Source organism: Falco rusticolus, chromosome 4 (assembly GCF_015220075.1).
Source record: "Falco rusticolus isolate bFalRus1 chromosome 4, bFalRus1.pri, whole genome shotgun sequence".
Classification (NCBI taxonomy): Eukaryota; Metazoa; Chordata; class Aves; order Falconiformes; family Falconidae; genus Falco; species Falco rusticolus.
The window spans coordinates 33,643,855-33,659,435 of NC_051190.1; the positions used below are offsets into that span (position 1 = coordinate 33,643,855).

General features: G+C 39.8%; 1 protein-coding gene across 3 annotated transcripts; it reads right to left on the reverse strand.

Moving 5' to 3' along the window:
* Positions 1-2,401: 2,401 nt before the first annotated feature.
* LOC119145875 (acyl-coenzyme A synthetase ACSM4, mitochondrial-like) lies at positions 2,402-15,580 on the reverse strand. 3 transcript variants are annotated; one of them, XM_037382626.1, is made up of 14 exons: positions 15,195-15,580; positions 12,554-12,816; positions 11,467-11,677; positions 10,834-11,023; positions 10,318-10,461; positions 9,426-9,582; positions 8,788-8,867; positions 7,877-8,000; positions 7,280-7,360; positions 7,073-7,174; positions 6,598-6,725; positions 5,810-5,909; positions 4,977-5,096; positions 2,402-3,769 (listed from the first exon to the last, which is right to left on the reverse strand). In XM_037382626.1, the coding sequence occupies exons 2-14, from the start codon at positions 12,749-12,751 to the stop codon at positions 3,683-3,685; spliced, it is 1,722 nt and encodes a 573-aa protein (XP_037238523.1). In that variant the 5' UTR covers positions 12,752-12,816; positions 15,195-15,580; the 3' UTR covers positions 2,402-3,682. The 3 variants fall into 3 exon arrangements, with proteins under 3 accessions (XP_037238523.1, XP_037238522.1, XP_037238524.1); XM_037382625.1 differs by having other exon boundaries at positions 10,834-11,041; XM_037382627.1 differs by lacking the exons at positions 2,402-3,769; positions 4,977-5,096; positions 5,810-5,909 and having other exon boundaries at positions 6,624-6,725; positions 7,073-7,140; positions 10,834-11,041.
* Between the last annotated feature and the right edge of the window lies 1 nt (position 15,581).

Here is a 15,581-nt window from a genome sequence, read left to right on the forward strand (position 1 = left end):
CAGTGAGAAGCAAGCTGCTGCTGGACTCTGTCACTGCCACAGCTGATGGGAGCTCAGACACTGATGGGGAGTTCTGGTCTGCACCTTAAACCTAACACTAGAAGCTGAATTTGGCAAATTGCCTCTTCTCTAATTGATCTTTTCAATAATGAACTCTTCTCACACAGATATGCTTACATCCATTTAATTTGTAAACTGTTCTTTTGTATTCTTACAGGGGGACTATTAAGATTCAGATCAAGTATAGCACAATAATTAGTTTTACATCAACAATCTGAAAAGCCTTATGAATAACTGAAGCCAAACTCTGCTAATGGCTGCTCTGTTTTTCCTTACATCTTTATTCCAACTGTTTGTATTGTGGGAAAGGAGATGAAGTTGTCGATCACTTATAAAATGCTCCAGCTCAATGAACTGGCTAAAATAACATATGCAAAGTCACAAAAATCACCATCCAGCAAATCTGAAAGACCAAGTTCCAAACACATTCTGGAAATGTATTAAGGATTTCTAGACATAAAACTAAATATTAACTTTCTTACTAATGCAAGCAGAGCAATTCTTTGTGCCAAAATACATACACACTATTATATACACACACACAGAGTATATATGCATACATGCAACACTAAGCATGTACTATGAATTTCTGAAAGTATTAGTTTTCATGACGTATGATAGCATCATATACGAAAGAATTATTTCTCACATACTGAATATAATCTCAATTCTCATTCCATTTACCTCAGAGGGGTTCTTAAAGCAAAAGATGGGGTCTTAGTTTCATGTCTATTTCAGAACAGTCTTCAGTATAAATACAGGTTGCTTATGCAAGTTCATAGTTTATACTATGCATAACATGCCTCAGTTTAAAAACACGCCAAACACTCCCAACCTTGCACTGAGAATTCCGCTCCTGGCTCACTGTTGGAAGAGGCATGCCTTCAAAAGAAGGGGACACTGACACATGGTTCTCATCCTACCACCAAAAACGTGGGGTTTGAATCTTGCTGCAACAAAACTGCCAGCCCCCATCTAACCCAAACCAGAAAAAATGAGGCTGTTTTGCAACTTCATCACGATGTTGCACTATAGAGACCATATGTACCCAAGTCACCATGTCCCTTCCATAGGCTTGGGATGAGAAGCTAAACTCTCAGGAAATCATGCATCAAAATATATTTGATACAGAATACCTTTTCTGATGCAGGTATTACCTTTTCTATTGTCTTTCAGAATAACATCAAATTGAAGCTGGGCCGTAAGAGGGATGGTGAGGAGGTCTCAAAAGGAAAGGCTAGTCTATTGAAAATTTTATTTTTCAGCCAGAATGATACAATCCAATTAAGTTCCAAACTTGTGATTCCTAAAGAAAGCCATGTGCTAGAGAGCTGTATTTTGCTTTCAACTGCTTGTAGCTGCAAGCTTGTGTCTCTGAAATCATTCTGCATGAATCAGAGGAAATGTCTTGGTGATTCTCTGATCCTGGGCAAAGAAGGAGAATTAAACAAACCATCTACCTTGGACATGAGACAGAAAAGTGTGTTGAATATCAATGATAAGAGGTTGCTGCAGCACAGAGCAGAGCACTTCACCGACTACAGCCACAGCACATGGCATGAATAACCTGGCAGACTGCTCTACTGTGATCCCAGCCCATTCATGCAAAAAGCTGGGTACTAAAGCTCAACAGAAACCCAATTTCTAAGGTCAGCTATGCAAGAGATCACCGTAGGTGACAGTTCTAGAGTTGAAGCCTGGAGCAAATTATTCTAATGAGCCACAGTAGAATTTAGAGTGTCTAGAGTCATGACCCCACTGAAATCAGTGGTAAAACTCATGTCTTCAGTGGTTTAATTTCATTCAGACCTTTTTTTTAAGGCTCTGAACTTTCCCAACTCTGAATTTAGTTGCTTGATTTTTAGGTCCTTAAATTTGGTGAGGGAAGAAAAAAAAAAAATCAACCTCCCAGTCCTCAGACATTACTGGAGTTTAACTGCCCAAACAACAGCTAACTGCAGGGACAAAGATAATTTCCAGGAGCTCTGAATTCCAGTTTGTACACTTGCTTATCATTCCACTTTTTGCAGACTTTTTGTTGTTTTAAAACACCTTTTTTTTGTTGTTGTTGTTTGTTTGAAACCAAGCAGAAAGATGTAGAAGCTGTAGAGCCCCTGGATGGCCCAGGAGTACGTGACTTTTAAAGAAAACTGAACTGGGTATAGAAAAGAGCTCAAGGCAGTGACAAGCGGCATGCCCAAACAAGTGCATTCAAGAAACTAATGATTAGTTTTATAATCATGTAATCTAATGCTCCTAGAAACCTTAGGAATGAAATAGTGAAAAATTTTCTGAAATCTCTGTGAAACGCTAAGGAGCATTACAAAAAATGAAGCTACTGTCAAAAAGAATGAAGTAAACGCATTTATTGACAATTGCTTTCATTTCAGCAGTTGCTAGTACAGAAATTGTTGCACTGACATAAGCAAAGTGTTTACTCTTAAGAAATGAAATATTTTACTTTCTCAGAATTAAAATTCTCCAAATCTCACTTCACAGCTGCTATAGACACAGAACTACAGGCAGTGAGACAGAGCTGTAAGAGACCTTCTTTCCTGCCTGAAGATGCTATTGTTCTCCAGCAATTTCTTCTTATTTAATGAACAGAAGGGGACTCCAAGGCTGGAGATGTTTCTATCAAATAATGAAAATTCATGCCAGAAAATGAAATCTTTTTTGAGTACACAAAATTAAAAAAAAACCCTGAGGATGAACAGCTAAGAACTGATACAGCCTTAAAGTTTGGCCCACTATTCCATGTGCAACTGTAAGAAGTAAGTGTGTGTACACTCCAGTACATGCTGCTTCATAAAGCTAAGAGTGAAATGTTAAACAGGTGTGACCATCCAAACCAGGTCAAGGGAGTTTTTTCTGGTTTCACCTTTAAGTGGCTGCAGAAATAGACTGGTCCTATAGCAAGTGTCTACTATGGCAAAGAACCACGGTCTGTTCTACAAATGGGGTCACCTGCCCAACAGCATACTTCATTTTAAAGACCACCAGAAGTGGTACAGGAGTTCTGTCTATTGTGTGTGAAGATCAGAACAGGGGGTGAGCAACAAAGCTACTTTGTACAACAGAATATTTGTGGATAAAGCATGGGAGAAGCTGGCACTGCCTGTCATCAACACATATGTCAAACAAGAAAGGTTTATGGAGGTCATATGGTGGTATCAATAAAGAGAAGTCTTTCCATCTTCAGTTGATTATAGGAGGGCTGTGCTGAGTTTAAACATGCTGCATTTAAGGACATAGCATTTGAACCACTCAAATCCATGCATGCCTTTTCTCCAGCTTGGAGCTTAGAAAATCAACATCAGCAGTATCTCCTCACTGATCTTGGATACCATCTAAAAGAGATGGGTCACCAGCCAAATTCTGGTGAACCTGTGGGCATTCAGACTAGAATGGAGTGTATATTTTGTTCCCTTTCCCAGCAGGGCTTCAGTAACTGCAACTATGGTACTGACATTAGATGCTTTGCAAGCAGGTACAAACAGCTTACCTATAGTTTTTGATGCACAGGCATTTAACAAAAACAGATCAGAAGGAGGGCAGTTATATAGAGAAATTTATATGGTGTTAATGGAGTGAAAGAAGTTCTGTTAAATTCCGAACAGTATTACATCCGTCCCCACTCTTTGTTTCTTAATTCGTGCCTCTTGATCTTCCCAGTGTTTGTCTTTGGCAGCTCTTGGACAAATTCCACCTAAATAAAGACAGAAAACAATGTAGCATGTTCTACAGAGTTGGTTTTCGAAAACTGCCTCTCAATATAGGTGGAAAACTAAGGACTGCTATCAGTAAGGACTGCTTGTCTACTGGATCCCATCCAAGCCAAATGAAGCCAGCAGATTGTGCCACTTGCGAAACAATTTCTCTGGCTATCTGTGTAGCTGCCTGTCAGCTAACCAAACTGAGCTGTGTAACATGACAGCTGTAACAGAAGGATGAATACCTAAATGGTATCAGAGGTCAGAGATGAATGACAAAAAGAAGAAAAAAGGGATGTTATTGGCATAAAGTCTTCAATGGTTCTTAGTCCCTACAAGTTCTACACAAGTGAACTGAGGCACGCTAGTAGCTCTTTTCCCGTAGTGCCAGGATTACTGAGAAACCTGAAGTGTATCACAGAATGGTTTGGGTTGGAAGGGATATTAAAGATCATCTAGTTGCAACCCTCCCCCGCCAAGGGTAGGGACATCTTCCACTAGACCAAGTTGCTCAAAGCCACATCCAACCTGGCCTTGAGGACTTGCAGGAATGGGGCATCCACAGCTTTTCTGGGCAACCCATCCCAGAGCCTCGCCACTCTCACAGTGAAGAATTTCTTCATTATATCTAATCTAAATCGACCCTCCTTCAGTTTAAAGCCATTTCCCCTTCTCCTATCGCTACATGTCCTTGTAAAAAGTCCCTCTCCAGCTTTCCTGGCACTAGAAAGCTTCTGTAAGGTCCCCTTCAGGCACTGGAAGGCTGCTGTAAGGTCTCCCCAGAGCCTTCTCTTCTCCAGGCTGAACAATCCTCCTGGGCTTTCCTCTTATTTATCAACTGTGAGGACCAGTAGATAAAAACTTATTCAAATTCAGCCAGGTACTACCCTAAGTCACCAGAGAGTGCTTGGCTGAAGATTAAATAAAAAGTGGAGAATTATGATTGTGAGCCTGACTTAGAACATGCAGATCTACCTAGGATAGCCTACAGAGCCCAGAAATTTTTGAGAGGTTTAAACACTTTACTCAAATGCATGATAAACAATGCAAGCTAATGTTATGTAGGAAAGATTTTCTGAAGCCAGTGCTCTAGCTGAATCTTTATATCTGTCTTTCAGGTGAATCATCAAAATCCAAATAATAATTCTACTGAGATTTATGGAAGGATGCCCTGGTTTAAAGCTTTTCCTCGGAAGCTTTTACCTTTCTAGGGTATTTATACGGAGCAGTAGTTTTCTTGACGTGCTCCTGTAAGTCACATGCTAAGCTCTCCAGGTCACTGGATGAAAAGGTTGGGGACAGGACCACAAATGCTTTCACAACCTGTAAGGTAATATCAACAAAAGTGACCTGACACCATCCATTTTTAAGAGCTAATATACAGGTTACCAGTGAGCAGTACTGCTCACAGTCCAGTCATGACGTGCAAAAGGGAGGAACAGAGAAACCAACACAATGCCCAGCTTCTGCACATGCATGTACAGAAAAGAAAGTTGAAAGCACAGTTCTCCTGTCCTCACTGCAAAGCAAGAGCACGTGCTCTGTCCTCTCAGTGGGTGTCAAGAATTAGGAGTAATAAGGTGTCTCTGTAGAGTTCTCCCTGAAGCTGAGGGACATGTGGTTTCCCTCTCAAGCTCACACTGAGGACAGTAGGTCCATATCATCCCAGCACAGGACTGTGCTTTCTCCATAGGTGTAGCCCAAGTCTAATTCTAAGGCAGTTATAGTATAACTTCAGCTATACCAAGACAGCCAGAAAAGACAATTCCATTGTCTAGGCAAGTGCTTAACAACAAAGGGAAAGTAAATATCATTGTAATGTTCTCCACAGAGACAACCTTCTTGGGATGAAAAGAAACTAAGAAGAGCAAAGTCATGTAAATGGGAAGAGATTTTGCCCATCACTCCAAGTAGGATTATCCATGATGACATGACTGCCTTACAGCTGTACATTATTCATAAAGTAGGAACTGCTTTATATAGTTACACATTTAAACAAACATATTGCTTCCCCTAGCACTGTTCAGCATCATTACCTCTCCTCGGAGGGGATCTGGGCTGCTGACAACAGCTGTTTCTGCTACTGCTGGGTGCTCTATCAGGGCACTCTCTACTTCAAATGGCCCAATGCGATATCTAGGTAAGGAAAAAAAAAATACAGAATTTGGTTTTATGAGCTGGAAAACCAGTACCAGATATTTTTTAATTGTCATATTGCAGAAGAAATCCCAGAAAACAAACCAAACCAACAACCAACTACAGAAACTTCAGGCAGATTGGGAAAGTTGGCTGTGTTAGAACATGGGAGCATTTCATTGTGGTCACATGGTAAAGAATTGCTGGGGCTGTGGATACTTCTCTACCTCTCCCCTTTCCTTGTGGCTTCCTAACTAGAGCTCCATCCCATCCTGATAGCTGGGGTCTGCACTACCAGCTGATGCCACATTATGGTATCCCACCATAAAACACTAAATTGTTTCATTTCAATATGTTAAAAATAAAATGTTTCAAATGCTCTTTGAGTCCGATAGAGAGAGCCTTAAATTTTAGTCAAAACCCAAAGTAGATTAAAATCCCTCCTCTGTCAATGTAAGTCTTTACTCTTTGTCCAACCAGATGAGATGTTGCAGGGGAAGCAGATACAGAGATGCCACTGACATCACCAAGATGATACTGCAGGTCTATGAAAGGCTAACAATAAAAGCAAGTATTCCTAAGTCAAGAGGTCAACACATTCATCACAGCACTATTATGTTAGAAGCTCACCAGGAACACATGTAAGATTATACAATGGCAGCTTTAGAAAGGAAGTGTGCAAACTGACCCTGAAGAAATGATGATGTCATCGTCTCTTCCAATATACTGAAAATATCCATCTTCATCCACAGTCCCTCTGTCTCCAGTGACGTAAAAATCCCCACGTTCAGTTTCTGCAGTTTTCTTAGGGTTATCCTCAAAGTGGTTTACAAACAGTAGTTTAGATTTTGAGCATGCTACAGTGCACATAATGTTAAATGCACTGGAACTTAATTTTTTAGTCAAGGATGTTCAAGAATTGTACCAATATTGCTATAAAATACAATAAAAAAGGTTTAGAAAAACATTTTTAATCTTTAAAAAGATTTTTAACTCAGTCTTGAGCAAACTCTTCTCTTCCCTTTTCTAACATCTCATTAATCCAAACAAACAAATTCCTCTAATAATAAACTGGTGAAAAATATTCAGCTTTTTGAACCACTATGAAATTGGAGACATTTTGGGGATATTAGTGGTGGTGAGGAATAAAATAAAGTGCTTACTACATATCCAGCGAAGAAACCAAGTGGTCTTACAGGTTTGCTTCTGACAGCAATTTCCCCCTGTTGGCCTGGAGGCAGAATATTAGCATTTTTATCTATGATCTAGAATGGAAAACAACACATATTTTAGTCCAGTGGGGGCAGAGGATGGACCAAACCCAACCAACCAACAAACCAACAAAACAATCTAAAGAGCAGCCAACAAACCTGAACATCATAAAGGGGAACTGCCTTCCCCATTGATCCAGGTTTAATCTTCATTCCTTTAGAAACACAGCAGATTATTCCCTGTAAAAATCAAAACAAAGTTTTGCAATCGAAAACTGCTACATTCACATTTAATTCATTAAATGTATTTTCTAGAATAATATTGAAGTAAGGAATTAAAATTAATAGGATTCTATATGTCAGTGCTGTGTGGTACAGATAAGCAAACTCAAGAAACTCCCTGAAAGAATCCTGTCCCATTATTTGCAAAGAATTCATGCCCTCTGCTAACCAGTTGTCTTCCATAGATTCAAACTCTGCCCTCTTGCCTGTCACTGTCACTTGGAATTTGCTAAAGGACATTTATGGAAATATTAGATCACATCTCCACCCAACAATCCACGTTTCTGGCAGGTTCTGTGAGAAGAGCCATGTAGGGGTGTTCTTTCAGAGGTTTTCAAGGAAAGGAGATTATCAAAACATTCACAAGAACATGAAGGAAGAAACAGGCTGTGTTCTTTCAAAACAAACCTTAAAACATCATAAAGCAAAAAGGAATTATGAAGATTTCATAGAATATTGACCCCACAGATATACCGTTTCAGTCTGGCCATATATTTCATGGATGTCCAGCCCAGTCTTGCTTTTCCACTGCTCCATGACTTCTGGGTTGAGTGGCTCTCCTCCACTCATGCAGTGCTTCAGGTTCATGAACTTGTAGCTTCGCAGGAGTTAAAAAACAAGGAAGGCAGTACTTCAATCTACTGGGCAAGACAAGTGGCATCCAACTATAAACAAGTAATACTGGAGAGCTGTTTACTAGGAGAGTTACTGCCATGAAGTGAAGAAATCTGAGGATTCCTGATCCTTTGGCTCCTGACACAGCAAGGATATCAGTCTGTGCTCAACACTATACAAATGAGTAGTAGTAGTCAGTCAAACACACACAAAAAATAAAGTAAAATTTTTGCTGAAGTCAGCTGGGATTTAAGGACATGCCTGTAACTAACCACACAGCAATGTGCTGAGCCAGGGCCCTAACTGCTGACCCTCTGCAACAGCCCAAGTGAGAAAATGCAAGAGGAGAGGAAGGAACAGTGGCTGGCAGTGAGAACTGGAGCAGGGGATGCTGTACAACTACCACAAGTCACTCCCTCACATTTATGTTGACACTGACTTCCTAGGATGACATTCCTTCCCAAAGCATGGATAATTAATGTGGTAATTGAAAATTATGATAAAGAATTTAACAGGTAGTCACTCATCCCCTCAGGGATTTGCTCACGAAGTTCAGTAGTGAAAGTCTCAAATTTCTGAGGGAAAGCATCAAGTTTCTCCATGTTTGATCATAAAACTCAGCAAAACTCACAATTTTTGTATGACATCTTTTCACAAAGGATATTCTAAACTAAATTTCTACCCTATTTTGGGTCAAGCAGCTAGATCTGGGAGCTCACTGAAGTTTAGTTAGGGTAAATTAAATATTAGTAAATAATTTCTTTACATACTTGGAAAGATCACTTTGCACCAGCATGCGGAACAATGTTGGAGCACCAACCAGCACGTCAATGGGGAATCTGCAGAGAGTCTGGCGAGTTAAACAACAAGATGGACATATGAAAAAGCATCATGCTCTCTGCTGCGAAGAAACCTTCCTACAGCTGGTGTAATACACAGAGATTCACAGTATATTTGATCGGACAAAATCTCACGCTAACACGTTTACATGACACCCAGACGGCACCGTTTGGAGCACGGCCAGAATAAGGCTGTCTCTATCTGCATTACAGTGAGGTTTTCGCTTTCATCTTGGCCAGTGTGGGCAGAGCAATGCTGCAGTTTCAGTCTGCATTAATAACAGCTGATATTACTTCCACAGTCACCAGAACAAAAGGCAAGCAATTAGGGCTGCTTTTGGATGATTTGCATTCACGTGCTCTTCAGCTATGAGCAAAATGTATGAATGAACCGCAGGTTTGGCCCTTTCTGTGTACATTACAGATGCAAATAGGGGCTTTACACAATGGATACAGCATCTCAAACACAACTATGGACACAACCCTCATAAAACTTAATAGATGGTGTTAAGAATTTTCTTTTTGCACTCTTCCTTCAGATTAACACATCTCCATGAGTTTTTACTTACATTTAGGATGGTTGCTGATTCAATCCGTGGTAGCTTATGTATAAAGATGCATGATCCAAAAACCCAGGGATCAAAAACAGATGTCAGTGAAGCTAGTACCCAACCTGTGTCTGCTGTGCTCCATATCATGTCTGAGGGAGTCAAATCCAACCAGTACCTGATAAAGCAGAAAAAAAAATATTACTGATAAGATAATGAACAATTTTTGATTAAAAAAAAAGCCCAAACCTCAAACAGAAAACAAAAAAAACAAGCCCAAGATCTTCTGACAAGATGCACTGGGCATTCTGAGAAAGTTTATTTTTTGAGCTAGCTCTAGGACAAAAGGGCATCTAACTATACATTTGCATTAAAAAAATATATATATATACACACCCATACATATATGATGTCAGTCATAACACAGGACCAAGTAAGGGGAAGAGAGCAGTCTGAATTTCAGTGAAGTGACTTTCCACTAGGTAGGAAGACAGGGCTGTAGCAGCAGCATTCATGGGTGCTGTGTTGGACACCAGGTATTTCAGTTCTAAGGCTGCTGAGGGACCAGGGTGATCTGTGCAACCAACATAAACTCAGCCTCTGCTCATCTACACATGTCACAAAGCTTTTGCAGCTCAAGCAGCATGGTATCTCTTAGTTCTTTGTTCTAAAGTATTCCCAGCTGATAGCTATCCTTTCAACAACTCTAAAGAAAGGGTAAGAGGTATTCATTGAAAAATGGTAACACTGGGGGTAATCCTACTCCCCTAGAAATCTGCTGGAGTTTCTAGTCCGATTTCAGAGGAAGAAGCATTGGGGCCATACATTGGTATTTCTTATCCAGTAATTTTTCATCAGTTCTACTACGCAGCTTCAATTATCCCATGTTCAACCAGGCTCAAACCTTTCATACCTTTCACTTAAAAGGGGTCTGAAACCAAGACTACCCTGGGAATGTTCAGTCATCTTTGGAGAACCTGTGGTTCCACTGGTAAAGTAGAAACTCACTGAGTCTTGAATCCTTGTTTTGATGCAGGAATGGTCAGCAGATTGGTGTCTTTAAAACAGAGAACGTAATCATGAGTGGTTGCTTTACACAGGCTTCACAATGTGATGAAGTATGGCATAATGCAGAACTCCCACCCAAAAGCTCCACAGAAGGTTTTCACCAGATTAGACTGAAATCATGTGGAGTTACACTTCCTCAAAGACAGACCCCCCCCTTAAGAAGAACGGGATAGAAACTTCCCAGAACAAGATCACCGTTAGTATGCAACTCTGATATGGATCAGCAATCAAGTAGTCACTATTACCACCTTAATGTTGGCATTTGATGAGTATTTGTAGTTGATGGATAGTTGTAAATGAGCACTTGTGGAGAATAGGTTTGCTTTCTGCATCATGACTGCGGTGTCACTAACATACTCACTTGTACAGGTGAGTGAAGTTCAGCCACCCCTCCCTTCTGCCTTTGGACACCATTAGCTTGGTTTTCAGAGACTGACACTGAGATGCCACTGAGTCCACAGCCGGAGCCAGTGTGTCATCAGTAATGATGCACTTGGCCTTTGATGCCTGGAGTCGATATAACATGTCTTTGGCTGATAATTGGGATGTTCCTGGAATAAAAACAATTCCTGGAAGAGCAATAAAGTCAGTATGGGATGTCATTTTTTATATCTGATTCTTTTCTAAGAACCTAAACTATTAACTATTCTCAAACTGACCTCTGAGATGAATTTGCCCTGACATTCCCAAGCCAAATAGTTATAGTGGAGTAATGCAGCTGCTTGTGCTCTCCTGTAAGGAATGAAATGTGGAACTGTCTTGTGACTTCCATGACTCTTCCCTGCCTTCTGTCATCTCCACGCCTGCTGCACAGGCCACCTGTCCTATGGCACCTACTGCGTATTCATTGATTGCCTGCATAGTTGGTAGCTCGGCCACTCACTAGATTATTACATTGCTTTTCCTTTATAAACTTTATAAGCTATATAAAGTCTTGATCCTCTCAACCAATTTGCGTTAGCCAGTTTTACCAGTCTCAGGTATGCTCACTGACCTGCTCGCATGCAAGCCACAACCACCAGCCACCATTCTGGGATGCGTGGCAGGATCACAAGAATTCTGTCCCCCTTCTGCAGTCCACATACTTTAGTCAGCCCATTGGCCACTTTCCGAGACAGGAACCCCAGCTCCTCAAAGCTCCACTTCACTTCTTCTCCTTCTCCATTTACCCACCACAAGGCAGGGTTTGATGGTCTCTTTCCAGCCTACAAAACACAGAGATTTAAAACCAAAACACAAATTTTATTCTGGAAGACCATGAAATTATAATGCACAAATATCTGCAGATTATGGAAAATCTGAGTATTTCACAACTGGCATATACATACAAGCAATTATTTTTTCCTTGTCCTTAATGAATCAAGATTTGCTATGGCAAGCTCAGATATTCCCAACAAATTCTCCTTTTCTGAACCTGAAATGTTTACTAGCCCAACTGTCTCCAGACTCAAATCCTACTGTGGATCCTATTTCAGTGTTTAAGCCTTATGCTGAGCATTAATGCTCCTACAAAATAATGGATGACATGAAATACTTCACATAATACTCCAGATATTCTGCAAGGAGTTGTGGAATACTGTTAAACAGAAGCAGCACAGGCAGAGGACAAAATCAAACAACAGGAGGACAGGGAGTCCCAGGACTCCTTCTAGTCTGACAGCTCAGGAAGAGGGGAGTTCAGTGGTCTCTGACTACAGGGCATCTGGACAAATGCAGAATGCACTTTGGAGGCAGGCAATTAAACATTGGTGGGAGGATTTCCCTTCGCATGCAATGTTACTGTTCTGTTACCTCTATTTTTATGATATGACTATCTAATATAGCATGCAGAAGGAATAAGCGCAGCCATTCTGAGGTTAAATCAAAGTCCAAAGGGATTCACCATTGCTTTTTCTGCCTACACAGGGAGCACCAAGGGTCAGAGACACTTTTAAAATCAAGCAAGAAAGAATGAGATTTTGTATAATTTCCTAATGCAAATTAGTTTTGGCAACTGATTTTTTTTGATAAAGAAAAACCCCCAACTTATTTCAATGACATTTCAAATCAAAGTATCTCATCTGCACAACAAAATCTTCTACCTTTTCAATCTCAGACCATTTGTCCAGCACATCACTTGCAAAGTTAAAGTACTTTGGTATCTCCTGTTCACCCCGCCTGACAGACTTGTACTGTGAATATACATCAGAGGCAAGCAGCCTGGGGTGTCCATGGAAAGTCCTATGAGGAGGCTTCAGGGTCCACAAGGATTTTAGAGTCTGTAATTTAAACAGCTTCATGGCAGAAGACGATGTACGTAGATGCTGTAGACTATATAAGAAAATCAGAACTCTTGCTATGAATCCTGCAACAAACAAACAAAAAAATAACCTTGAGATTATCCAAAGACAATTCAGTTATGAATTAATGAGTTATTAACTGAAGTCACAGCCAAAGTGATGCTTTTAACAGTTCAATTAAACGTGAAATTCTCCATCCTGCTTGCTTTCATTTTTTTTATACCACCAGCTTTTTAAGGACCTAATGTGTTGTACTGAACCGGTATCTTGTGTGTAGCTCAGCTGATCCTTACAGATTCCCTATGTGTTCTTTGGGGCTGCTAATCGCTCACAACTCTCCTTAGACAAACATAACATCAGATGTTACTGTTTGCATTATAAGGAGGTTACTGGTTCTTACAGCGAAGCATTCAGTAGCTGATTCTCTATTCTTTCACATGGAGCTGAAGGATGTTTCCAGACTACTTCCATCAATATTCTCACTGGTTTAGCTTGAACAGTTCCTGACTGATATACCCATTCACCACATAGATCCCAAGAATCTTCACTTCAGTAATCAATTATATAGGTCCCCAAATTTGATTTAGACACTTCTACATTTGCTCGCTGTAAATGCCCTCTTACATCCGTAGTTATCACAATGATCCTAAAAGCTCTCCAGTCCCATTCCTTCCTTCCTTCCCATTGCTTCTCTTTTTATATTACTATTATTTTTGTTGTTATTATTTTCATCAGTCTAGAAGATTGCTTCAGAACTGTGCTCAACTCTAAAAAATTTAATGCTTGTTTGGAGGCTTCTCGTAAGTGCACAGGGAGATTATCAAACATGGGAAAAAAAATCCCTGGCCTGTGTCTGGAAGAGCCTGCAGTCAGAGCAGGAGCCAGCGGAGTCCTGGATACCTATGATAATTCCAAAACCTGCGTCCCTCTACTGATTTTGCTTTTTCAACTACTAAACACAAGTTACTAAACTCAATACAAGCTTAGGTGAGTGACTGTTGAAATACAGGTAAATTTTCTTTTCTATTCTTACAAAGGATGAAGCTATCCACAAACTAGGAGCAAAATTATAGGTAAACTCTTGATTAAATTCTTTTCCATGTGGAACTTCTGTGGCTTGAGCAAAGCTGCAAAGTTTTGCCCTTTGTCCCAGGTTTTTAAGTTTGTTTTGCATTCATTTACCACTTGTCCCACATCTTCAACCGTAACCACTTATCCTTACACCTCTGAGGCATGGATCTCACTTTTGGTCAAATTGTATTGCCCAAGAAAAAGTAACTTATTTAACAGTGGAAGTATTTCCTTATTCCTTAGCAGGAGCTTTTACAGTAATATTTAATCTGCCTATCAGGTGAATGAACTCAAATTCCTAGAACTTACACAACTTAAATCTTTTCACTGATATCTGACAGCATAAAAAATCTGGATGCAGATTTTTCCCCCCCAGAACACATATTCTGTCAAAACAAACTAATTCACGGTGTTCTCCATGCTACATGGAGAATATGGTAGAGAAATACTGACCAGCTGTAAATAATCCTATAGGATATGATTTGCTCCTGAGAAAGAATCATAGGACACGGATATAAAATTAGGTATTATTATGTCCCTAAATGCCACCCACTTCAGAAGCAGAACTACAGAGCAGAAACTTACTCAGATGGTACTTACATTTTAAATCAAAACCTCTATTAACAGGGCCTGGTGGAAAAAATTAATCTGAAAAGGTTTTACTTGTTAAAAATAGTCTTTTAAATATTCCCTAAATACGTCCATAGAAAATGGATGTTAATAAAGGGTTTTAATGTCATATTATGGGATATACATTAATTTTTATTGCTTTTTCTTATTTAAGGAAATGATTGCCAGATTGCCAGGTTTTCATTAAATGTAACCTTTCTTTGAGGCTGTGACCACTGTTAATGCCAAACCCCATGGATCCACTTTCATTCCTTTAACAGAAAAGCCTCATCATTTAGATTATTCTTTTTAATAAACATAGCAAGACATTTCTTATTTCTTAGTCTGCTCTAATTCTATGATGTAGCTATAATCTACAGATTTCAGAGCACTGCAATGACAAAATCTATACAATAGCCCTTAAAGAAAGGAGGAGAGAAAGAATGTTAAGGAACAGTATTCAGGATTGGAAATGGTATTCAAGACTGGCAAGATGAAAAATGTTTTAAATCCAGGATTCCCTAGTAGTCTATAAAAAAAGTCTGCAAAGTTTTGCTTGAGAGCTTTCAACAGTTTTTAGCACTTCTTCATCCACAAACTCAGAGGTGAAAATGAAGTAAGGAAATTGAGGAAAAGTCCCAGTAATGGCAAAGTCCTCTAAACTGCTGCAAGAATCAGAAATTATTTTCCTGATTTGAGTAACATCTGCTTCTTTTCAATGATCAGCAACACTAGGAATTCAGACAAATAATGTTTTCCTGACCTGTTTGCTCTGGACAGCATAGATTGAGAGCTGACTAGGGTAGATCCTCTTCGTTTGGTTCATTCGGCTTTCAGGACATGCATTTCCCAAATGAGGCACTGTAAAGCTTAGCCTTTATCTGCAGATGTGAAACCTGGATGCTCTGTCAGGAAGGATTTGGAATGAAACCCCTTCTGCTTTATCATTTGCTTCTCTCAAAACAAGGAGAACAGAACATAGCACAAAACAGACCAGGCAGCACAATTCTTTTTGTGAAGTAACCTTTTTCTTGTAATCATTTACACTGTTGTTAATTGCGCATAATTTGCACCTTAACCTAAAGCACTTTGTATCTTCTCTTTTCCCCCACTTGAACTATACAAGTAGATCACAAATTCATCAAGATGA

Excerpts from the sequence above, each read along its gene's own strand:
- LOC119145875 (XM_037382625.1), bottom strand. The coding sequence starts at position 12,751 with ATGAAGCTGTTTAAATTACAGACTCTAAAATCCTTGTGGACCCTGAAG. Across the intron at positions 9,583-10,317 it reads AGACCCCTTTTAAGTGAAAG|GTACTGGTTGGATTTGACTC; the intron begins GTATGAAAGGTT and ends CTGCTTTATCAG. Across the intron at positions 5,910-6,597 it reads GACATCATCATTTCTTCAGG|ATATCGCATTGGGCCATTTG; the intron begins GTCAGTTTGCAC and ends TTCCTTACCTAG.